Source organism: Crinia signifera, chromosome 3 (genome assembly GCF_055691185.1).
Source record: "Crinia signifera chromosome 3, ASM5569118v1, whole genome shotgun sequence".
Taxonomy (NCBI): domain Eukaryota; kingdom Metazoa; phylum Chordata; class Amphibia; order Anura; family Myobatrachidae; genus Crinia; species Crinia signifera.
The window spans coordinates 220,227,322-220,253,967 of NC_139219.1; the positions used below are offsets into that span (position 1 = coordinate 220,227,322).

Here is a 26,646-nt window from a genome sequence, read left to right on the forward strand (position 1 = left end):
GTACTCAGTCCATAAACAAAATCAAACAGCTGGCTTTGTCTAAACTGATCACCTTCATTTGTTGTCAGTTTATTTACTCAAATTCAGAATCTTAAAGGATTTTAGTTTTTTTGTTTTTCATTTTATTTTACAAGCCAAGATATGAATTTCCAAACCACATTTATGACTACCTTGTTATTCTGTGAAAAGTTTTCAACATAATAAAAAAAAAAACAACTTACAGAATATAAGAAAATAAATATACACTTCAAAATTCTAACTTGTAAAGTGTATATTTATATATATATATATATATATATATATATATATATATATATATATATATATATATAAACCCTTTCTTCCATTAATTGCGTGGGAATTTTGTTTATAAGGAAATAAATAAGAGTAGTGTACAAACTGTAAAATGTAGGTTGCAAGTGAACCTACCTTTTTGATTAGTGAAGCCTTTTTTCAAACCCAGTCCATGTGGAACTTTAATAGTGCATGTTTTTTAGTATCACATAGGTGAAGCGTGAAGTGTGTTCCCACATTGTTATAAGATCCACAGGTGGTATTGCTTTGTGATATGCATGGTGGAAACAGCAGAACGTCAATTCAAAGTACAGTATTGCCACTTTGCGGCTGCCTCATTTAGGGTGAGACGTGCTAAGCCCTAAAAAGTGATAAAATGGAGAGTGATAAGCCACCAACCAATCAGCTCCTCCTGTCATTTTTCAAACACAGCATGTGACATGGCAGGTAGAAGCTGATTGGCTGATGGTTTATCTCTCTCCATCACTTTTCAAGCTTAGCACATCTGGCTCTTATTCATTTCTAAAATATTATTTTTAACAGTTTAGGTACATTTACAGTATGTTTAAATTATAGATGAGCCTCAGTGGACATTTTATCTTTCTTTAATACGGTGTCATTTCTGTGCATTTCAATTTGGTTACATTAGCCGCAATACACAGAAAGCATCATACGTCTACATGAGGTTTATTTGTAGGGAGACAAAGGCAACATCAGCTCCTGCAAAACAGGGCATGCTGGGTAAATCTTCAGAGTGCATGTCATGATCTCATTTAAAAAAATTGAATACTACCAGTCTTTTTTTTTACATATTGGTGCAAAATGAGGTGCAATTCATTCAGCAAGCAACGGCTCCCATTCCAAATACTACTCACATCAGATGAAAATAGTTTTATCCATGTAGTTACTGGTACAAACAGGTGTGTACTGGTTTTGAAAAAGAAAAGGACATTGACAATGACTTAAAAAAATAGCATCATATGTATTTCTAATAAAGGCTTACTAACTAGCACGTAGCACTTGCAAGTATAATACAGTACATATTAAAATATATTGCAAAATATTTTGCTTGTATATATAAAGAATTTAATAACTATAAAAATCCCTGAATGTTTAGGTCATTGATACGAGAACGACTTACTCTTTGGTACAATAAGTGCAAATAGTCCCATACCGGGTAATAAAAATAACAAGGACGATGATTTATCCAAATGTAGGAAGCTACTGTTATTCACAGTGACGGATTATGGACGGATGAAAACAAGAATATAATATGATGATGTTATTATATTATTGTGTTAGCAAAGTTAGAAATGATTTTACGAAGGACGCAAGAGGCATTAATAAAACGATGTGAACTTATTATCAAGGCTTGTATGGGAATGTAATTGACCCATAAGACAGTACCAACATCCCATTCAGTAACAGAGGAGTATGTTGCAGATAGTACCCAAACTAGCACTATATTTCTATCCAGCATAAGGTTATGGGAGAAGAAAGTGTTTCAATGACACTTAAAATCACCTCAAAGCATATGCATTTTACCATGACATTGCTAGTAGATGAGGGTTAGATGCTGCACACTACTAGCCTGTGTACCCATCCTCACACCAGTTCTGTGGCTAAGAAGCACAGCTATTTACTAGTGCTACTGTTTCTATTAAACTGTTTGGATAAGTACACTAAGGTGCAAATGTTCAAGAGATTTGGACTCTCAATTTGGCCATGAACATCAACATGTGACAAATTTAAACAACCACTGCATATACATTACATATGTGAAGGGCATCCCTTAGGCTCAGCAGTACATTATTACAGTACTATACTTCCTCAAATCCTTGGAGTTCATACATTTGGTGAGAATGCTAAGCTAAACCTTGAGGTAATCAAAGACTAGCAACACCCATAGCAATCTCATATTACAGTTATTGGCACCAGAATAAGACAAAATGTCATTTATGTCAGTGGTCAAACTTCAAACTATGCAAGATATGTCTGTCTGCATGACAGTGAGGCCAGTATGGCCTTTGAGATAAAGAAACATTTATTCAAACAGTGTCAAACCAGTTCATGTTCTCCAGGTGTTTCAGAGCTCAGTGCTTACGACAGGAGTGACCCCATGAATAAGCAGCGTTGGTCCCAGATTTCTGCTTATTTTCTCCACTTGGTAAAGAAACCTGTTGTAGACAGCAGTGTCTGCAGGTGGACAAGGGAGATACAAGAACCTTACAGCTGGAGGAGACATGGGATTCTGATCCAGGATCATCTGATTGACAGCTTCCAAATAATCATTTGATATCCGGATGGAGTTGTTCGGGAAATTCAAGTAGGCTTCTTCTTCGGTACTTGAATTTATTTCCATCTGCTTATGCCAATGAAGAGCAACTACAGAGTCCCATTCAACTGTATGGATAGAAGCCTTGATACGAAGGTCTTTTAGTAACTGTTTCAGTTTTACCTCTTGGCCACACAAGCCACTGTCCCTCTCTATGCAAAGAAACAGACGCAACTTAGCTTTTTTCCAAGATCTCACCATGTTCAACACACACGCCATTTGAAGAAGAAATAAACTACAGGTGTTCACGTAAGTAGCGCTGTCTGGTCGCAGAAGGTTTAATGGCCAGACATCAATATATGTCTCTTTACCACGCAAGTTACAGACACGACTTCTGTCAAAATCTGAGAAGTCCCTTGCTAGCACCACATTTTTGGACATCTTAATAGAATCTGATATGATGGCAACATATTCCCAAGGAGTGAAGTTCTGGGCAGATGGCCTCCTGCCTGCTAAGTTATGTGAAAATGGAGGAGTTTTATCTCGGTCTGATTCATGCTCACTCTTAAATAATTCATCAGGTGAGGACCGGGTATAGAAACCCAGGATAACAGTGTTAGGCCTCATTCCACCTGAAAAACACAATTATACAGCATAACAAGACACTATGCTATGATTAACATGACAATCCTAAAGTATGTGATTTATAACTAATGCCCTTTCCATACAATGGTAGGTGATTGTACGCAGCAAGGAATAACTTATTTTTTTTAGTCATTTTATTATTTACAAAGATCACACATGCATTTTTCATTCAAATCTATTACAGAATCAGATTTTCTTATTATGGCGTGGCAAACAGCGTTTAATAGGTGAGAACAGTGCATTTTGTTGTGGGGAAACAATAAAAAATGGAAGAAAACCATCCGGGCTCCAATAAATAACCATCTTACTTTTGGGTTGGGTAGGAGATACAAGCAGTTAAGATGCTGGCCGTCAGAATTCTGGCATGGGCATTCAGAATGCCCTAATTCTGACAAATAAACAGCCACTAAACTTACCCTCATCCTAACCCTCCCTTTCCACAGCCTAAAGCTAGCCCTCTCTTACCACAACCTAACCCGTCCCTCCATAACATTTGGGTTTCCAGCTGTTGAGATTCTAGCGCGGGCATTGTGACGCATGATTCTGGTAACGGTCTTCTGACCGCTAACATTCCGTACAACTACACCCCTTGATGACTACATATTTAGTTTAGCATCACTGTCTAACATTACTTATCTGTCCGGCAAGGGCCCATGGTGTCCTCCTCCTCTTCAGTTTTACTTTGCATAGTTGCTAGCAGCTTAATGACCACTATGGAGGTGCTGTAGCCGCCTGCACAATAATGCAACCCTCTGGGGAAAGCATTTTGCTAGGTAATTTGTAAATGGCGTAAAAAGTGCAGTGACAAGCAGCATCATATCCCATATAGCAAGTGCTAAAGGGTGTTTTTGGTACTTATGTAGTATCTGGGCTGCCGATTTTGTGATTGTATGCCTTACCTTAAGGCATACAATCAGATGCGATGCGATGCGATTCGATGCGATTTTGCATAGGATTCAATGTTAAGAAGGTCCTGTTCATTTCCCCAGTATCCAAGTGGGCATAGAGTTGATTTTATATAGCGTGGCGAGCGCAGCGAGGCGAGCGAAGCGAGCCCCGCGAGGGGACGCATATTTCTTAAAAAGTATTCTGTGTCCCCTCGCGGGGCTCGCTACGCTCGCCACGCTTCGGGCTCGGTGGCTCGCTACGCTCGCCACAGGTTTATATCCAACTCCATGCCCACTTGGATAGTGGGGAAAGGAAAAGGACGCCTTTTTCCCATTGAATTCTATGTTAAAATAGACTCAGACAATTTTAACATTGAATCCTATGGAAAAATCTTGACCGTCGCATCGCATACGATTTGGTTGCATGCGATGCGATACGATGCGATCCGATCCGATTTCAAAATCGGACGCCCAGATACTACATAAGTACCGTGTTTTTAAATCATTCTGAAATGGCCCTAAGCCCCACAGCATAATTTATCATTACATGACAAGAGTCTGAACAGCAGTGGGATATTACTAACCAATGAGACTATCCCATATTGTAAGCTACCACTACGTGATCAATGAATTCGGGCTTCTAAATTATTACCCCTTTAGGAAATGCAAATAGGCAGATAAATAGGGTTCTCTAAGCAAAAAAAACATATGTCCTCTGTGTATATGCCCCTTTACACTAATGTGACAGCTATGTTTAGGGTAATTCCAGTACTTTGAGAACTAGAGTAGGAACCTGCAGAAAAGTGAGGTCCTTTCCCAGGGCTGCAGGCTTAAAATGCAGTGATCAATACATGAACTAAATCTAAAATACATACTGGATAAAAAGGCTTTAATATCTACTGTCTACTCAATTGCCTTCTAGAATACATTTAAAGGAGCTGGTGTATAGGACTCCATATTGAAAACCAAATCTTCAAAGCAGTGACTTACCTAATCCAGTAATGAAGAGTAATTGCTGGGCCCCATATCTCACAGAGTCTGACAATGTTAAATTGACAAAGGCCTTGATGTTGAGTTCATCAACCAGCTGAAGCCAGGAGTCTTTCTGTGTTTGCAGAGGGTCAGACGGCAGAACATCTGCAGCAAAAAGTCCAAAGAAGCATTAATATGCTGAGCACTGCCATAGGCAAATATTTCAGAATAAGAGCAGTGAGTTACAGTAAGTGTATTGAGTTAAGATGGAAATGTGAGAAAAATATTTTTACTAGGCACAGCTGTGAAGGTCGAAATAGTGATAAGAGTTTAAGTAACCACCCTGCAGTACTGTACATCTATATCAGCCCATACATGATGCATATTGGACTACCCATTTGGTTCTTTTCATCTAACTCCCTGCAAGTGCGGGACTAAATGCTCCCATACACTACATGATTTGGGCCCAATTGAGCCGAAAAACCAGGTGAAATCGTCCCAATTTGCAAGTGTATGACATCCGATCGGATGCACGGTCCTGAGCACATCAGAGCGAAATCGCAGGTTGAACAGGCTGCACAAAATACTGGGTGTCCACCGATTGGCTAAGCGGGCTCTCATCCAATCAGTGGCCACCCCTGAATAGGAGGTGATCTCAGATGCACTAAGCCTTGGAGTGGTAAAGCAGAGAGAGATAAGTTACCAGCCAGCCAGCTCCCAACAGTCATGTTACAGTCGTGTTTGGAAAATAAAAGGATCTGATTGGCTGTTACTTCATTTTTCTCCACTTTATCACTCTCCAGGGCTTAGTAGTTCTGTCCCTGGATGAGTTCAGAGCTCTTTCTCAACATGTTCAGAATATTGGCAACCACAATGTCAACTGGTTTATAATGTGAACACCCAGTTATAAGGCTAAGCCTAAACATAACATTTCTCTTGTTGACATTTTGTAGGTATTGACATGCTGGGTGTCAACATCTTAACCATGTTGATATCATGACACCTGGTATGTTGCACGTCAACATTGCAATCGCTGACAACATGACTCCATTTTGTTTCTTAAAATAGCAGATTAGATAAGAACAGGATGAACATACAGTACATTGACATTTGTATATTTAACATTATTAATTCAACAAATGATGAAGATAGGTGGCAGATGTATCAAGTAGTCATAAGAAAGGAAACGTTTGCCAGGGGAAAGGGGGCCCATAGCAACCAATCAGCTTTGATGTAACATTTATCAAGAGCATTCTAGAAAATATGTAGTAGCTGTCACTGGCACGGTTCTCCACTCATCTCTGTTTCATACATGTACCCCTGGTGCCAAGGCATTCCAGCACTTGTAGTGGTGGTACGGATTGGATGTCCATGACCAAATCTATTGTTTATGGTACATGTGATTGGCCACTACAACTACTGGTTTTGTAAAAAAAAAAAAACACAAGCACAACCCTGACCACCACAACATATCTGTGTCTGAGGATGGCAAGAGAATGCAAATGACTCCATTTAACCAGAGTTTCTTTATAAGAAACATTTGAACTAGTGGTGCCTTAGAAAATGCTGACAATCTAGGGCCCTGTGATTCAAGAATGTTCAGGAATCACTGGATTAAATTGTCACTGTGTATAATAACAACACATTGTTATTAAATAATATGGAATCTACTTTTTTTTCTGGAACACTGGGCAAATGCAGTTTATGAAGTAATCTGTTAAAATAAGTTGGAGTGTTAGCTGCCTCAACATGAGTTTCTACCACTGCTATTATGCCGCCATTTTACCGTAGGAACTAGTACTATTTGCAGGGGGATTAGTCTTCTGTGTTGATAGTTTTATGTTAGTGTAATGTGTTCTCTATAGGCAGTCATGAAATAAAGATATGTTATAATGAAAGAAGAGTATATATTACCTTTATAAAGGAGAAACGTTAGCGAGGAAGGTGTGCTTAGCATTAAAAATACAGAAATATGAATCCTATTTTTAAGATATACATGGCCCATAAGGGAGAGATCACATCACACATCACTTGGATATATTGACAGTGGGGATTACTAGTATAAAGCAATGCTTCTGTTGTTAGTATGGGTACACTGTATATACTGTATGTGGAACCTGGCCAGAGAAGCAAGGGCCCAATGTATTAATTAAGCCTTACCAAGTGATAGAGTGGAGCCAATGAGCTCCAGGCTGGGTTTCAGAAATGACAGTTATGAGCTGATTAGCTGGTCCTTTATCACTCTCCACTTTATCATTTGGTAAAGCTTGATTACTTTGGCCACATTTCCATGTGAATGGATGTGTTTGCTTACACAGCCATTTGCATGCGGCCATATGGGCGAAAAATCATTCAATGGTCACAATCGAATGACTGATGAACCAATCAGCCCTGAAGTATCAGCTATAATTAGCATAATATAAAATTATACAGAGCAGCTGATTGGTTGCCATGGGCCACATCTCCTCCCTTATCACTGCTTCATACAACTACCCCCTCTATCTGTAACTCTAGCATCTACAACACTGGATAAAAGCATTTTCAGTTGAGGATTTTAGTCGGTCATTCCAAGGGCACATGATGAACCTGCCACTCCAGTGAGCATTTTACTACCTCCACACATGTATAGAGAGCACAGTATTACTGGAACAATCTGTGTGCCTGTGATGCTACCTGTTCATTAAGTGGGCTCTTGGGAATATTCTGCTAAATAGTTTTTGTAATTTGCTCTCTTAAAGTGCCAGCTCTGCCTAATGACAAGGTGAGTGTGATTGCAAAATGAAAAGCACTTTATGACATACAAATCTACCCTTTTAATGTTCTTTTTGAATTACACTGCTTATTAACCTTATAACGTTGCTATGGCAACTTGGGAAATCAGAAATCCCTTTTTTTTCCTGTCAGAATAAAAATTACTGCCCAACTTAAATACTCCCATATGGTAAAAACTATATATATAACGGATACATTTATTTTGATCATTGTTTATATTACAGAGTTTTGCCAATAAAAAAGGAAGTGAAACATACTATTCTTATACTGTTATAATCTTCACAATTGGGACTATATTCTACCACTAGGGAATATTATGTAGTTTAAAAAAAACTTCTATATAGACCACATGTTTTAAAGTAGCCAGTTATGGTTAAGGCCATGTAGACATCAAGCCGGTCCGGGATTCCATGGTCAGTATATCGAAATCAGAAATCAGAATGCCGGCCACCAGTAATCCAACAGGTGGGGGTGCAAAAAAGCCCCTTGTGGGCTTGGTGGCTCACCACAGGTTCTATTCCCTCACCAGGGGGTCGGGATATCGGCATTGGTACACTGAGCATCAGGATACTGATTGTTGGCGAGTCATCCGACACCCACATCAGGCGGACCGGCAAACTTGGCAATGGTCGAGATGATTTCCTTTGTCCTTGACAATACAAGATTGCTGATACATACTACTCCATGTAAGGAAATATATTCTGGTTGGTTGTGCAGCAATTATGTTGTATGCGAGCCACGGGAGAGCGCAATCAGATGTACAGGCAATATGTACAATCCTGCCACTAAAGTTATAGAGTGTACCCAGCCTAAGTGTTTTTCGTGACCCCTTCCACCAGGTACAAAATGCTGACGTAATCATCTGTGTTATAACGCTTCTCATTAATTAGCTAGTTCAATACAGACAGAGGCAGAACTCTGGGAGGCAAGGGAGTCATCTGCCACCGGGCTCCTGCTCCCAAGGGGGCACCTCTCCTCCCCTGCAAGTTTGAATCAGTTAATTGAAAGCAGTTGATATTGATAATGTGGCTGACTCCCCTTTCTAACAGCATTTTTGCAAGTGTCACACCCTGTATTAGATCCCATGACGTTACTGGAGACAGACACCTTACTGATTGAGTTATTTGGGGGGGGGGGCACCAATACTTATCTTGCCTCCGGGCAACTGGGATGAACTTACGCCACTGAATACAGATGACTGCAATTAGTAATGAGGAGGGAAGTCCTAGAGCAGAGCATTTTGTGCCTAGTGGAGGGGGTCACTTATGCAGCCAAAGAGTTCTGCTTTGTTTACATATATAGGGGCAGATGTACTAAATGTGTGTACACACTAACAATAGTTAACAATATGCATGAGAAAAACCATCGTTAACGGTATATTTGTGCATATCGTCTAGCTCCACCAAATTAAAAACCCTCGCCCCATTGCTCGTAACGGGGAATCGTCATATGTGTACGGAGCTTTGTCTTGGAGGGTGATAAAATAACCAATCATTTCCTGTCATTTTTTTAAACGTAGCCTGTAACATGACATTTAGGAGCTGAATGGCCGGTACTTTATCCCCCTCCACTTTTTCACTCTCCAAGGCTTAATAAATCTGGCCCACATACTACTACAACCACAGCAGTCTTATGACAACAGCAGTGAGGGCAACTGTTCTGATATTAGATCAAGAAATGAAATAGGGCCGAGAAGAGAGAAGGTTGACTGCACAGTATAGTATAATATAGGAGTTAAACATTGGATACAACCAGGGCTATTTTTCAGCAGGCTCCAGCAGGAACTGAGGCCCTTATTCTTGTTCACTCTTTATGACAAAATATTTCTTAGATGGACAAAACCATGTGCACTGCAGGTGAGGCAGGTGTTACTTGTGCAGAGAGAATTAGATTTGGGTGGGGTTTTACACCTGCCGTGCACATGGTTTTGTCCATCTAAGAAATATTTTGTCAGAAAGAGTGAACTAGAATAAGGGCCTCAGTTCCTGCTGGAGCCTGCTGAAAAATAGCCATGGATACAACAAACTAAAAAAAAAAAAGGCAACAAAAGAAACAATGCAGGATGCTATTAAACTGCTAACAAAACATCAGAAAATGTGGACTCTTTCAAAGTGAACTTACCCAACTCTTCCAAACTCACATGTCCCAGTACAAACAGGCCACTTTTCTTCAGATCGTTTGCAAAAGTAATCAGGCTTTTGTGGTTATGTGGATTGGAGACAAGCAAGAGAATCTGCGGGCGCCAAAATTTAACATGGTCCTTACGTACATCCAGCATGAGCAAATACTTCCTCACCTGGGCAACAGAGAGAGTACATACGTTTACATCACGTGAAGAATTCAGCACACTCAGCAAATCAAAAAGTTAAAGAAAATAGGCTTTTTCATTATTTCTTCTTGTAAATATTATACACTATTTATGTCACAACACACAAAACAAGATCGCTTAAAAGTGCTCCTAACAAACCATAGTATATCTACTGTGTGGTACAGTCACATAGCTTCTATCATGCTTACCACTGTAGGTGCAGCGTGAACAGATACTGTATACATTGTCATTGCATTAATGAAACTGGCAACAGTCCAGGCATGGACAAAACTACCAGTTGTCCGGGATGGTATTCACGAGGCGCTGGTCAAGAGATGTGTGCCACCAGGCCCAGTCACTAAAATGTTAACCACTGGATGCCCTTTGCTGGCATTATGCTGGAGAGGGCTCTCCTCAAATTACCATATATATATATATATATATATATAGAGCATGTTGAAGACGGCACTCAGAGATACAATGATAGAAGGAGGGGTGCAAGGTCCTTAGATAATGATTTAGATAGCACTTACCCTAACCTCCAAGAAGGAAAGGAATGGACCAGCACTCACGTTTTGTTGAAGAAAAGAATTGTATTGGCAGTTAAAGCATAGTGTACAAGCAGGCTGACCCAACAGCCGTTTCAACTGGATACCTTACCAGTTTTCATCAGGGGTACATCACTGTGACACCAGACACGTTTATATAGCATGAAAACAGGGCGCCAAAACCACCCAGCTCATTTCAAATGGGGAGCTGTCAATCAGCACCACGTTACTGAGCATGCAGCGCTTGTCAGATGACGCTGCTGTGGGGGTGTGTTGTGCGCGTCATAGGGAATCCCTGTGACGTGTGTCAGTGAAACCAGGACTGCCTGGATGTACGTATGTACACTTAGAGATTTAGTACTGCAATGTGAAACACCGTGAAATGATAGTAATACCATCACCGCACAATAATAAAGAGGAGTGGTGGAGAGCGGGGTCCGCAATGTGACAGCGGTGTACAGGGGTGCCGTGGGCGGCAATGGGGGGAGTACGTGTTGTAACACCACTTAAATGAAAAAGCCCGCACATAACATTTAATGCTCGGCAGCATTAATCATACAACATCTGGTGGACAAGATCATATATACGGCTGCACGGCGGCAGTCAGCGCATCAGCACTGTCATGTATAAGCAGCACGGCGGCCGCACACAGCAGAAAAACAGAGCCCGCACATAAGGATTTATGCTCGGCGGCATATGATTATGATATATCAGATGAGCAAGACTGCACGGCGGCAGCCAGTACGAGAGCACTGTCCTGGATATGTAGCACGGCGGCCGCATATCACTAAAAGTCATCTGGTTAGTCATTTATATCCCACAGTAGCTGGTCGACATGTAGGGTAGGCGACTGTTCACAGTGTCGACGGGGCCAGAGTTAAAGGTAACGCAGTGTCTCAAATAGGTTGTGACAGCAGATATATTCATTGGTAAAAGTTATCCATGGCTGGTAGACGCAACCTCATGTCGACAAAGTATACTTGTCAGGTGATATAATGAAGTGTTACCAGTGTGCATCCTGGTTTATACTCTCAAATGTAGAGAGGAGGAAATGTATAATAGGAGCAAATTGCGTTTGGATGCCATTAATAATAGATGAAAGCGGAATGTACCACTGAGCCAAGTTATCACCCATGGCAACCGCTGACACTATGACTAGTAATCAAGTGCCTGTATGTGTCTGCTGGATGGAAAGCAGTGTATATAGTCCATCCTGTGGCATAAATAAAAGGCTGGGCAAATGTATGTACATATGAAAAAAAGAAAGAAAAATAGAAGAGACACACAATGCAGAGGAGGAGGTCCTGTAGGGGATAAGAGGGGTACACTCAGGTACCTTCTGTGGCTTATAGAAAGCATCCCATTTTAAAATCCTCGTTTAATCCAAGTGGGGCCAAGGAGTTTAAACGATATATCCACCTTAGCTCTCTCTGGAGCAGTATCTTTTCACGATCACCCCCTCTCCGTAGGGGGGGGATGTGGTCAATGAGGTAACATTTCAATTGGCCAATGGTGTGCTTTTTCTCAAGGTAATGTCTGGCAACAGGTAGATTTTTGAGGTCCAAGCTGTCTGTCACCGGTAGCAGGCTTTTCTTGATTGATGATCTGTGCTGACTTATACGTTCTTTTGCAGTTCTGATAGTCTTGCCTACATAGATCTTCTGGCAGGGGCATATGAGGGCGTAGATCACAAATTTGCTGTTGCAATCTAATTTGTGCCTAATAGAGAATTTCTCCCCATTAGCTGGGTTGATGAATGTATCCCCTGTCATCAGGAATGGACAGTTAGCACATCCTGAACATCTGTAGACCCCATTTTTGCGGGTTAACCAGCTGGTTGGTTTGATCAAGTTACAAGATGGGTCAGTTACTACAAGCATGTCCTTAAGGTTTGGGCCTCTTCGGTAGGCAAATCTGGGGGGGGGGGTTTGCAATGTAGGTTGCAATACTGGGTCGCTCGCCAACAGGTGCCAGTGTTCAAGTATTGATTTCTTTACAAACCTAGAGGCCACCGTGAATGTACTGCAAAAATTAAGCCTGTCTGATTTATCTGTGCTGGCTGGTTTACTCTTTAGCAATTCTTCCCTATTGAGTTGGGATACCCTGGACATCGCTTCGTCGACATCATTCTTACTGTATCCCCTTTCCAAAAAGCGGCCGCACATCTGTGTCAGGGCCTCAGGGAGGGTCTCTGGGTCCGAGTTGACTCTGCAGACTCTCAGTAATTGCGAGTAGGGCAGGCCCTTTTTCAAGGCTTGCGGGTGAAAACTGTCAGCATGTAATAAGGAATTTTTGTCTGTCGTCTTGGCAAAGATTTTTGTAGACAGTTTGCAGTTGCTGAGGGTGATCATAACATCCAGGTAGCTGATTCCTTGTTGACTGAAGCTGCTAGTGAAGCGTATAGTACCTGGTAAGGTGTTGAGGTAATCAATGAAGAGAAGTAGTTCAGATTCGCCTCCTGTCCACAAGAAAAACAGATCATCTATGTACCTAACGTACATCTTGATGAATTTGTTGAAGCGCTGATTACCACTGATGTGTTGTTTCTCAAAGGTAGCCATAAAGAGGTTGGCGTAGGATGGGGCCATATTGGACCCCATCGCCGTTCCTTGACCCTGTAAATAGAACCTATTAAAAAATAGAAAATAATTTTTATTAAGAATAATCCCCATCAGTAGGGAGATATATTCCACTGGTGGTCCAACATAGTGTCTGCTGTCAATAATCATGTCTGTGCAGGCTTGTATCCCTAGGTCATGCGGGATACTGGTATACAGACTAGAGACATCTAGTGTCACCAACAGGGTGTTAGGAGGTAGGTCCTTAACGTCATTCAGTTTACGTAAAAAGTCAGACGTGTCTTGAATAAAACTTGCCGTGTTCTGTACCACAGGTTGTAGATAAAAATCCACTAATTGTGAGAGGGGCTGACACAGAGAACCCCTGGCCGAGCATAAATCCTTATGTGCGGGCTCTGTTTTTCTGCTGTGTGCGGCTGCCGTGCTGCTTATACATGACAGTGCTGATGCGCTGACTGCCGCCGTGCAGCCGTATATATGATCTTGTCCACCAGATGTTGTATGATTAATGCTGCCGAGCATTAAATGTTATGTGCAGGCTTTTTCATTTAAGTGGTGTTACAACACGTACTCCCCCCATTGCCGCCCACGGCACCCCTGTACACCGCTGTCACATTGCGGACCCCGCTCTCCACCACTCCTCTTTATTATTGTGCGATGATGGTATTACTATCATTTCACGGTGTTTCACATTGCAGTACTAAATCTCTAAGTGTACATACGTACATCCAGGCAGTCCTGGTTTCACTGACACACGTCACAGGGATTCCCTATGACGCGCACAATACACCCCCACAGCAGCGTCATCTGACAAGCGCTGCATGCTCAGTAACGTGGTGCTGATTGACAGCTCCCCATTTGAAATGAGCTGGGTGGTTTTGGTGCCCTGTTTTCATGCTATATAAACGTGTCTGGTGTCACAGTGATGTACCCCTGATGAAAACTGGTAAGGTATCCAGTTGAAACGGCTGTTGGGTCAGCCTGCTTGTACACTATGCTTTAACTGCCAATACAATTCTTTTCTTCAACAAAACGTGAGTGCTGGTCCATTCCTTTCCTTCTTGGAGGTTAGGGTAAGTGCTATATATATATATATATATATATATATATATAGATAAATATATAGATTTTTTTTTTAATTATTATTATTTTTTGCAGAGAAGCAAAGAGAGAGAGCCTCTTTCAAATTACCACGGACTTGCTCCTGGTTTGGTCATGGAGCCTCTTTGATATTATGATGTTTGTGTCCCAGAATGCACAAAGTGCAATTTTATAATATTGTAATGCATCTGAGTAGTCTAAGTTAGTCAAGGTCCTTCAATTTGCATGTGGTAGCCAGATGACTAGACACAGTATGGTACCATATGTGAAACTACAGGGTAGTCTGGTGTGCAGAGCTTACCGTTCGAATCCCTTTCTCTGAGTCCATCCTGGTGACACAGCTCAACCTTGGGATGTAAGAGGGTCCGTAGGAGCTAGGCACCTATGCTAAGTCTTTGAGAGGCAGGCTCCTAACTTCTGCACCCCAGCATTCCTCAGTTCAACTTACAGAGCACAGGGATTTGAATGGTAAGTTCTTACAAAAATCCCCTTTTCTCTTTCGTCCATTCTGGGGACACAGCTCTACCTTGGGACGTTCAAGAGCCGGTCCTTTGGGAGGGTACGCTCAGGTCCGCAGTTCTCATCACTGCTCACCCAAATGAAGCGTCCTCTGATGCAAACTCATGAAATCTGCACGTCAAACAGTACCAATAACAAATCCGTCTTCTGAAAATCCTTTACTCTGTCCACGTTAACGTGCGTACCACATCTATTTCTTGCCTCCTCTGAGGACAAAACACCGGGAGCACAATCTCCTGGTTTAAATGAAAGTTTGACATTACTTTTGGCAGAAATGTAGGCACTGTTCGCAAAACAGCCCTATCCGCATGAAACCAGAAAAGGAGACTTGCAAGACTTGCAAGACTAATTTGGACCCACGCCTCGCCGAAGTGATTGCCAATAGAAACGTCAAGACAATAGAAAGACAATAGAAAGACAAGAACTTAAGGTCAACCAACCTTAAGGGTTCAAACGGTGGTTTCTGCAGAACCTGACAGCAGCAGCGACAGATCCCAAGGCACCACTGGCTGTCTCAACGGAGGTGTAATATGTGTTACACCTTGGAGGAAAGTCTGAACCTCCAGCAACAGAGCCACTCTCCTTTGAAAGAAGACAAAGTAGACAGCTGCACTTTCAAATACTGTAAGCTTAAACCAGCCCAAAAAAAAAATCCTGGAGAAACTCCAGAAGTCTAGTTACCTTAAATCTAGAAGTGTGAACACCACCTGATAAAAGTCTTCCAGACTATAATAATTGGCCACCTATACAGGCTTCCGCGCACTTATCCTAGTTCGGATAACTGCATCCGAAAAACCTTTATTCTTTAACAAGGAGGTTTCAAAAGCCAGGCCGTAAAATTGAGACAAGCTAGGTCCTGGTGAAGAAAAAGTCCTTGCTTGAGTAGGTCTGGTCGAAGAGGCCATGATGCTATCGACAACCTTATTATGTTGGAATATCAAGACCTCCTGGGCCAATCCGGAGCTATCAGGATGACCCTCGACTCCTGCATCCTCACTCTCTTGATGACCCAAGCAATGATGGGAAATGGTGGGAAGACATATGCAAGGCTGAAACACCACGGAACTGTCATGGCATCCACTGCCCATGCTGTCGGATCCCTGGTTCTCAAACAGAACTTGGGTACCTGACAATTATGTCTAGATGCCATCAAATCCACCTCTGGGAGCCCACAAAGGGATACAATGTCCTGGAACACTTCCAGATGTAATGCCCATTCCCCTTCCAGCAGTTCTGCTCTGCTGAGGAAGTCCACATTCCAAATTCCCGGAATGAATACAGCCGATAAAGCAGGACTATTTCATTCCACCCACTGAAATATCAGAGAGACTTCTTGCATCGCCATCCTGCTGCGAGTGCCCCCCCCCGATGGTTGAGATATGCCACAGTCGTGGCATTGTCCAACTGAATTTGAATGGATGACCCCTTCAGAAACTCCCCCGCCTGTAGAAGTGTCTTCCAAACTGCACAAAGCTCCAGTATATTGATAAGCAAAGTTGACTCAGAACTGGACCACAGACCCTATAACCTTAGATTCAGGGTCACTGCTCCTTAGCCCCTGAGACTGGCATTGGTTGTGACCACCAACCAATCCCATGACCTGAAGGAATTCCAGATCCGTACACCACATCAACCAGACCCTCCTTCCTTGAGACAGAAGAAGGGCTTTTAATTTTATGGATTTCAGATTCCCTGACCAACTGGAGAGGATGTTCCATTTAAAGGGCCTCAAATAAAACCTTGCATACTGTATGGTCTCAAAGGTTGCCACCATCTTGACAAGCAACTTCAAACACTACCATATCGAAGGATTGGGAGACTGGAGAATGGCAAGCACCAATAGACAAATGTCTCTTGGCCTTTGCTTCCGGGAGGAAAACACGATGTAGGTGTGTATCCAGAACCATTTCCAAAAACTGTAGTCTCTAGGTGGGAATCAGATGAGACTTCGGGAGATTTAATATCTACTCATGGTCTTGTAAGAACGAAGTTGCAACCAACAGATGTTCCTGCAACTTCTCCGCTGACTCCGCCTTGAACAAGAGATCGTCCAAGTACAGGATAATTACAATTCCCTTTAATCTGAGAGCTGCTGCCCTGACAGCCATCACCTTTGTGAACACTCTCGGTGGTGTAGTCAGCCCAAAAGGGAGGGCCTGATACTGTAGATGGAGTTTGCCTATTGTGCAATGCAGCATAGACTGATGCTCTGCGCAAATAGGTACATGCAGATAAGCATCCTGAATGTCCACAGATGCTAGGAATTCTCCCGATTCCATACTTAAGAGAACCAACCTTATAGATTCCAACCTGAAGTGATCATCCGACAAATGAAAGTTCAACCACTTCAGGTTTAGGATAGGTTTGAAATATCAATCTGGTTTGGGGACCAAGAAAAGAATGGAGTAAAATCCCTTCTTCCTTTTCTCCTGAGGCACTGGGATCACAACCCCTTTCTCGAGAAGAGATGTCGCCGCCCCCAAAAGGGCTTTTCTCAAACAAGCTTTCTGTGGCAAGGGTGTTGGAAGAAATCTCTTTGGAGGAACTCCCCTGAGATTGATACTATAACCTTGGGAAACAACATCGTGAACCCAAGTATCCTGGGTGGAGAGAACCCAAGAGTCCTGAAATCGCAGGAGGCGACCCCCCACTCTGTTCCCAGAATGGGGAGCCTCCACCCCGTGATGCGGAGGACTTATCCACACCTTTGACAGACTGCTTCTTTGCAAAGGCGCCAAAACAAGACCTGGGAGCCCTACCTTTGCCAGAGGGAAATCTTCCCCTACCAGGTTGTCCTGTATAAGACGCACCCCCCACCCCCCCCAAAAGGAGGAAAGAAAGGACCAATGGAAGGCTTCAAACCTAAGAGTTTCCTGCTTAACTTCTCTGCTAAAGCAAAAGCCTCTGTATTAGGTTGAAGCTGAGAACACAAGGTATGAGCCCAAACAATCATGGCGTTGGAGACCCAGGCTGATGCAATAACTGGGCGCAGGGTAAATCCAACCCCTTCAAACACTGCTTTCAGACAGCCCTCAATCTTTTTATCCACGGGGTCTTTGAACACAGCACCCCCTTGCACAGGTAAAGCTGTGGATTTTGACAACCTAGAACAGGCACATCCACCAGTGGAATCTTAGCCCACAATTTCACATGCTCCTCCGGCATGGGATACAAATTGGCAAACCTTTTAGGCATAAGGAGCCTTTTATCAGGCGTCTTCCACACCTCCCCAAGCAGGTCTGTCGTGCCCTCATCCGAGGGAAAGGTAACCGCATCTCTGCGTTGCTTCTTAAACACACCCAGTTGTGGTATCTTATCCACATTAGTAAGTTTTATTGTCTGCTTAACTGCCAGTATCAAATCTTCAATACTAGGGACAGAAGACTCAAACTCCTCTCTCTGATCCCATAACATGTCTCAGTACATTCACCCTCTTCCTCTGAATCTACATTGAGGAGAGGAGGTGTGGATAAAGAATAGCCCCATCTGTATTGTAGAAAGGATAGCTGCCACTGAAGTTCATATTGTGATAGTAGGATATTATTTGTCGTGATAGGCAAAATGTAAATAGTTGGAATACTGTTTTGGATAATATGAATGGGGGCAGTAAATCTTGGCATGACATGAACTGGGGGCAATACTGTTTTGACATAATGTAAATGGTCAGGACTGCTGCTAGTGAGGGACTCAGGCCAACCATGGAGAAAGCACACAATCATCATAGTGAACCTTTTCTAGACCTCATGCTTTGTCACGCTCCCTCTTTAGCAATGGGGCCTGAAAGATGTTTCTGTTCTGTGGTCTTGGGGTTGGGACTGGGATAACCACTGACAGGAAAGTGTTTTATATGCTCATTAGAAATATTCTGAGACATAAACAAACTGTAGGAAGTGTGCTACAGGACAACACAAGCTTCAAATTGTTCTGGATTAAATTAGTGCTATAGTATCTTCAGCGTATTCCCAAAGCTCATTTATTTGATGTTTAATGTACTGTATTAGCAAGTCCTAGAAAGCAAGGTTGTGATAATTTGAATATGTATTTTCTAAGGAATATGTTTTAGAACTATAGGATGAGTCTCCCATATCCAATATTCCCAAATACAGACTATTTTGAGTGTGACTGAGACAGTGACACCTTTTATTTTTGATGGATCAATCTTTACAACTTTGTTTCATGCACATAATTATTAAAAATCATGTATAAAATGACCTTCAGGCTGTTTATGAGGTGTATATGAAATGTAAATGCATTCTGTGGCTGGACGTGGGTACCATGATATCTCATTATGGCATGCAAATATTCCAATTTACAGAAAATCCATCATCCAAAATACCTCTGGTCCCAAGCATTTTGGATATTGGAGACCGCCTGTAGAATTATAATATAAGAAGGTGGATGGATGGCCTAATGTTTGCACAGTAGCTGTTTTGTGGGAAGCTACAGAACAGTACCTTTGTGTAATGCAGATTTCCCTAGGGCTAATACAAGTTTTGCCCCCTGTTCTTCTGCTCACAGTCATTCTGCTCACACAGACACAACCCAATAATGCCCACTTCATGCAAAGAGAGATTTGGCCAAGTTTCTGACAGAGAAATATGCAGAAATCTATGCATTTGCCTCAAATCTATGCATGCGCAGAATGAGAAAAAAAAAGCTATATGAATCCATATAAGGAGCAAAGTCCATCTCAGAGCAGTGGCGTAGCTACGTTTTGGGCGCCCCCCCCTCGCCGCCGCCCCGCCAAGCACCCCTACCCCCCTACCCTGCCGCCTATGCAACCCCCCCCCCCCCAATCCCCCACAGCCTTACCTATCGCGCTGGTCCCGGCGGCTCCGTTCTTCTGCTGAGGACCACCACAAAATGGGCGCCCCCATACAGCAGACAGTTTCAGAGAACTGTGTGCTATATAGGGGCGGCCATTTTGTGGTGGTCCTCAGCAGAAGAACGGAGCCGCCGGGACCAGCGCGATAGGTAAGTCTGCGGGGGATTGGGGGGGGGGTTAACTATAGCACCGCAGCCCCCGGCGCCCCCACATGCACAGCGCCCCCCCCGCGGGGGCTGGGGTGCTATAGTTACGCCGCTGTCTCAGAGCCAACCCCGAAGGGTTCCAGCAGCTGTTTTAGCACAATTATTAAAATGTTATAGTATTCATTGATATATGGAACTGTTCCTTAGCATTTATTTTGCGTATATTTTTGGATTTGTATATTTCCTATCTGCAATAATATTAATTTAAATGTGTGATAAGAGAGGGCAGTACTCCCAAAGCACACATAAGAATAAGATGAGCAGAAGTGTTACAATGTGTATGTAATATGGTCAGAGAGTAGTGGCAATAGGAGAATAGTCAAGTACAGTATCATACTCTTGTTCTAGCTGTCTACACACAGCACAGGATCCATGAGAACACCATGCTTTGCTCTCTCCCGCTCGGAGTCTGGTGAGCTTAACCACGTGGACATAATTGCTGTTTTTATAAGTGGCAGTTTCTTTTGTACTTGATTATAGGTGCTGGCACTCAGAGGAAATGATGAGCTATTAATAAAGGTTGCGCTTTAGCCTCCTGCAGAAGAATTGGGGACGGAGCAGAGGAAGCCAGCTTGCTTGAAGAGGTTGAGATTGCAGGTCACTGTGGGAAGGGCCACACATCATACATAGTGAAATAGAATTCATACAGCTGGAAAATAGCTACACTACAGAAGTTAGAATTATCCTTCCATTAGGGATTCAAACGTTTCCCACTAACTTTCCTTTTGTTGCATTTCATTAAGCTGCACTTCCAGATAGCTGTGGGTGTTTATTGTTTTAGAATGGCTGAGGTGGATGGTACTGGAAGCTGCAATATTATTATTTTACTAGTAAGCCCGCTGGAAGCAAAAGCTTCGAAAGCTAGTCTGCTACCTTCTGTGTTTGTGCATGTGCGAGAGAAAGAGATGTAGTTTCACTCGCTGCCAACAGATGGTAGTGTTTCAGAGACCAACGGACACTAGACATACATATATATATAATATATGATGCTTTGATACCTCTCCATAGCATTTTTTTGTGCCACCAATAATGCGAGGAACCCAGAGGAGGTGAACTGTTGCTTCATACCTGGGGTGCTTCCTTAAACAGTGCATGAAGAAGACAATGTTGTATTCATTCTTGTGTATACCACAGTGCCTAATGCATTGAGCACTCTTGCCTGATTTTAATTAACTGTCTAACGGGGTTAGAGAGCAAATAAATTGAAATAATTTACCATTGGCATGAAGGAAACATAAATAAAAGCTGCTCTCTTGATGTCCGTTGTCAATAAAAACGTTCACACTTTCAGAGATGATTTAATTTCCTGACACTGCCCAGTTTCTCTCCCAATATCAATCACTATGCTGTAATCTACTATATTTATAAGGAATAAGCACACTGGGAAATAAGTTCTGCACATGTGTAGTGTTTGTCAGCAGTGGTTTCCTAGGTATGTTTATTTTTGTAATATGTTAATATATGTATATATTTTATCTCCATTCTTGAGGGAAAGAATAAGGGGTGTGCGAGAATGAGTGTCAGGTAGAAAAGAAGGAAAGACATATAAAGAGATGGAGAGGGTGTTATGGAGAGAAAGGGGAAGAAAGAGGTTGTAAGGGAAAGAGAGAGATGGTGTCAGAGAGAGAAAGTGGGGGGAGGATGTCTGCTAGGAAAAGAGGGCTAGGCATAGTGAGAGAGGGTGTCAGGGAGAGAATGGAGGAGAGAGCGTGAGAGAGGGTGTCAGGGAGAAAAAAGGGGGAGAGACAGAGTGATAGAGGGTGTCAGAGAGAAAGGGAAGAGATGGAGTGAGAGAGTGCTGGACATGTGTCGTAAGTCAGACAGTCCATTAATGTACCCAACAACTGAACAAAGGCCACCCATGGAGGCTGTTGCACCTGGGGGGCATGTGAAGGGCCTGTAGGAGTATGGAAGCAGCACAGAGGCAGTCATGCACATGGTCCTGGTCAGATAGTCCCGCTGCACATACAGTGCATGAATGCAGTAATGGGGAATCTGCTTGCTGGCATACCTGATCACAAGACATGGAAGCAATATAGGAACCGGTCACACATGAGGCTCTGTGACCTGCATTAAGTGTGACAATTTATTACCGCTTCCCCAGTACACCTGGTCCCATCACACACACATACAGTAGAACAACAATACAATATAAGGTACAAACTACTGTAGATTGCAATATATCAACTACAACATGAGCAAGAGGCAGGTTAGGACAGTGCTGTAAAAACATGCCAGCATGCAACGTTTTTACAGGGGAGACAGCACCCAGCATTCAGGTGAACTGAAGGTGTGAGTCTGCAGCTAGTAGGTGGGCAGCACTAGTGTGTACTGATGCCTAAAGCTGGGGGGAGGGGCTGCAGGCCAGCACTGTCTCCCCCTACCTTGAAAAAGCTGTACCCTGACACAGCGAATCACATCGGTGGAAAGGTGCTTATGCAAGCTTTTATCACACCCAGATGCCCTGGTCCTACTGCTGATTGACTCAGTAGTTCCATCTACAAATGGGACTCTAATGTGGATGTTTTTCAAACCTACCCGCCAATAAAATCCATGGCTACCGTTACCATCAACTGGCCCAGGAGAGACAGGTATATTTAGCCTGCTGCAACCATACAGTGTCCTACCATCTCTCTGAAGGAAAAACCCCCTCACCAGTATTATTAGTTTATCCCATCACTTCCCAAATAGCTATCTGGAGGAACACACTGCAACTGGGTTAAAACATTTGCTCTATCCTGGACATATAACCAGACTATATTATTTTGAATAATGCACCTATAATTTTTCAAATCTCTTTTTCATTTTTATTATTATTCAATATTATACCAGCATGATATATATATATATATATATATATATATATATATATATAAATATATACTTGGGAAGAAATGACTGGCACTCCAGGGTCTTGGTAAAAAAACAATGTATTCACAGCAGGTGATAAACAACCAACGTTTCGGGGCGATGCCACACACACCTTGACAAAGAGGCATCGCCCCGAAACGTTGGTTGTTTATCACCTGCTGTGAATACATTGCTTTTTTACCAAGACCCTGGAGTGCCAGTCATTTCTTCCCAAGTATCCCACTGTGTGATGGGCACCGGGGCAGCTGGCCTATTAGAGTGAGTGCCGGACCGCACAATCATATATATATATATATAAAATAATGAATGCTATGATGAGGGTTGATGGTGCTGGGAAAGGGGAGCAGTGTCAGAGGCAGAACGAGTGGTGGTGCTGGGGGCACCAGCCAAAATCTTGCCTAGGCAGTCATTTAGGCTAGAGCCGGCTCTGCAAATAAAGATGACTAAGAATAACTGAAATGCACCTAAATGTGAATGGTCCTCAGCCAAGATGAAATTAATAAACAAACACACACAAGCGCCACCCCACCACCATAACCATGCTGCAGAGCTTCTGTAGGCTCTCCTGTAGGCAGCAGATTCCTACTGGCACTCGGCACTGGAGCTGCGGAGACCAGTACCCACTGAGGTTAGTTTATAAAGGCATGGGGGGAATGGGGGTATTATCATCAAAATATATTTTATAAGGCGGGGGTGGAAAAATTGATTAACTAGGGCATTCCTGCTAAACCACTCCCCCTTTCTGGGAAACCACGTCCCCTTTGGGGGGGGGGCGCGTGCGAGGGTGCCTACCCTTTGGCAGCTTTAGTTGCATTTGGGATCACCTATTCACACATTTCTAGATTCGCCAATGCTGCCGCCCTCATAGAAGGTCAAAGTGCACAGATATTTGTGTCACAATCCTGCTTCTGATGTCCTTACAAATGCACTGATGGATGTCATTGGTCAATCTAAATTCTGTTCCTGTTGGTTCAAAACCAACTGGATTGGATTTGTATCTGGCATATCCTTTGCCAGTGATGGCTAACCTTGAAACTCCAGATGTTGTTGAACTATACATCCCAGCAGGCCCTGCTACAGTTTTGCTAATTGGCCATGCTAAAACTGATGCAGGGCATGCTGGCATGTGTAGTTCAACAACAACAGGAGTGTCAAGGTTAGCCATCACTGTCCTATGCAAATAGAAATCATTTTTAACTGGAGTGAAGAAGTTCTTCAACCAAAAATGTAGGAAAACATGTGCAGCCAGCTTTTCATGGTTCAAAATGGCCCTAATTATGTGGGGTCAAACTGATCATAGGTCTAGTCAACCTGCAATTGACTGAATTGCAATTAATATATTAGCTTTAGCATAGAAATATATTTATTGCAAAAAAATAATATAAATATGTTTTGGGGAAATCCATATTAATGCAAATAATGCATCTATTTAGCTAGGTTGCCTTAAGGTGCCCATACACGGTACAATTGTTGAGTGCGGTGAGATGCACGCTCCCGTCACATTGCACAGCTCAAAAAGTATGTGCAGCACATACTGTTTGTACTAGATCTCATCTCATCTCATTGCATGGTTGCCTACCCTCCTGCATTCTGCAGGAGACTCCCTGTAATAACAGCAATCTCCCTCTCTCCCTCATTAGTCTAGCAATCTCCCTCATTTCACCTAGCCCACATTACACTGTTACATTTTTGGGGATAAAAGGAATGAGAGACGTATACATTTACATTGAATCATCAGCACCATTTCCCAGCACTTTAGCAAGTATAGTAGCTCTTACTAACTGCTTTGGGGCTCGTCTACATTTGGATATAAGTAATTTTACAAGATTCCTCTCAGATGTAGCAGTACACACCCACACTTCTAGGTGCCACGTTCACAATCTCTTTTCACAATCTCTCCATATATGGAACTAGACACGCCCTTTGGGTGGAGCTTGACACGCCATCTTAATGGGGCACTGTGCAAAATTCTGCTACCAACTATATTCTTCCTGAAACTAGTTTTCAAAAGTAGGCAAGTACTGTATGTCTCATTGCATTGCAAAACCTGTGAAGAGATGCAATATTGTATACAATAAATGTACCGTGTATGGGCACCTTTAGTTGCTACTGAAAGATTAAATCAAATAAACTACAGCTATTCGGTAAAAGGATGTTTGACCTGAATATAAAAGAATTACAGTAATCTGATAGCAGAACTGAGGGTTTACATTGAGAAATATGTGTAAGATCCTATGGGAAGCGATCTGTGGCCACAATTTTCAGCACACCAGCCTTGCTTGTAGATAGAAAGAAAAATTTTAATATTTGTAAAACAACATTAAGTGGTTTTGATGTTTTACTTCTTTCTTGTTAAACCTTACACCAAAATGTCCTGCAGACATTGAAGAGTTAACAAGTTAGAGTACAATGATAAAATCCAGAATAAATGGACGGGTAACGAGCTATGTAAAAACAGAATTCTCCCTGGTAAGTGTCAAAAGCTTTGTATTAAACAGAAAGCCAGCTATGAAAAGATAAGTGAGCTCAGTAATAATATTACATTAGAGTCTAATGCGTGTGATTTCACTGCAGAGATGGAACAGGTGGTGGGCTTTGTGTCTACACAATGAGACCCCACTATCAGCAGCACAGAATAGAGAAGATATTATTCCCAATGGTATTCTGCAGACAGTGCATCAACTTGGTACATTTCCTAGCAAATTCTATTACCTGCCCATGCTGAGTGCAGATGCTGTAGGAAAAGTTTGCCATGCGTGTACATGTAGCCACAGGTTCAGCTATTCTCCACTTTCACTTACTTTACATGGCAAGCTCTTCATATGTTTATCATTTATTTTGTATAACATGAAGGGGGCATTTGTCAAAGATTAGAGAGACATAAAATGGTGAGAGATAAAGCATATCTTCCAATATGACTCTTTCCCAGAACGGGGTACGGTGGGCCACCAGCATGTTGGTCAACAGTCATAAGGTCGACACCATTCGATCGACATACATTTAGGTCGACATGAAAGAAGGTCAACATGGGTTAGGTCGACAGGGTCATTAGGTTGACAGGGTCATTAGGTCAAAATGGGTTAGGTCGACAGTCAAAAGGTCGACATGGGGTTTTTCAAATAAAATTGAACCGACATGTACTGACATGCAGTATTTCATGCCCTACCATCCACTAGGGCGTGATGGGAGAACAAAATAGTGTGCCGAGCGTAGAGAGAGGATGCCGTGCTACATTTCAGTGTCCATGTCGACTGTGTCGACAATCGGGGCAAGAAAATGCGGGGAAAAACACCATGTCGACCGTTTGACCCTGTTGACCTAATGACCCTGTCGACCTTCCTGCATGTCGACCTAATGACTGTCAAAAAACATACTGGTGACCTAATGATCCACATCCCCCAGAACAGAGTATTTTGTTCCTCCAGAAATACTGTAGGTCATGTTACAAAGCATGAAAAAAGAAGAACAGACCCATCAGCTACTAACAGTCATTTTTCAAACACATCTTGTAAAAGGAAGAAGCTAAATGGCTAGTACATTTAGAATTGTATCTCCCTCAAAGCTTTGATAAATACCCACCTTAGCCTTTTACTGCCATTTACAACTCTTAAGTTTGAAAACTAGTTTCAGGGAGATTATAGTTGGTAATATAATGTTGCACTGTGCCCCATTGAGGGGGCATGTCATGCTCCTCCCAAAGGGTGTGTCTAGTTCCATATATGGAGAGAGTGTGTGAAGAGATTGTGCACGTGGCACCTAGAAGCGTGGCTGTGTACTGCTACATCTGAGAGGAATCTTTTAAAATGACTTATATCCAAATGTAGATGAGCCCCAAAGCAGTTAG

The 26,646-nt window shown here is 42.5% G+C and overlaps 1 protein-coding gene across 1 annotated transcript in view; it reads right to left on the reverse strand.

The window, feature by feature from the left end:
* Positions 1–323: 323 nt before the first annotated feature.
* LOC146064230 (solute carrier family 12 member 9-like) overlaps positions 324–26,646 on the reverse strand; it is a 224,258-nt gene continuing 197,935 nt past the window's right edge. The window contains exons 11-13 of the mRNA XM_083177477.1: positions 9,967–10,141; positions 5,092–5,238; positions 324–3,201 (exon numbers count right to left, since the gene is read on the reverse strand). Coding sequence (XP_083033603.1) covers positions 2,381–3,201; positions 5,092–5,238; positions 9,967–10,141 — 1,143 coding nt within the window. The 3' untranslated portion in view covers positions 324–2,380. The remainder of the gene's footprint in view (positions 3,202–5,091; positions 5,239–9,966; positions 10,142–26,646) is intronic.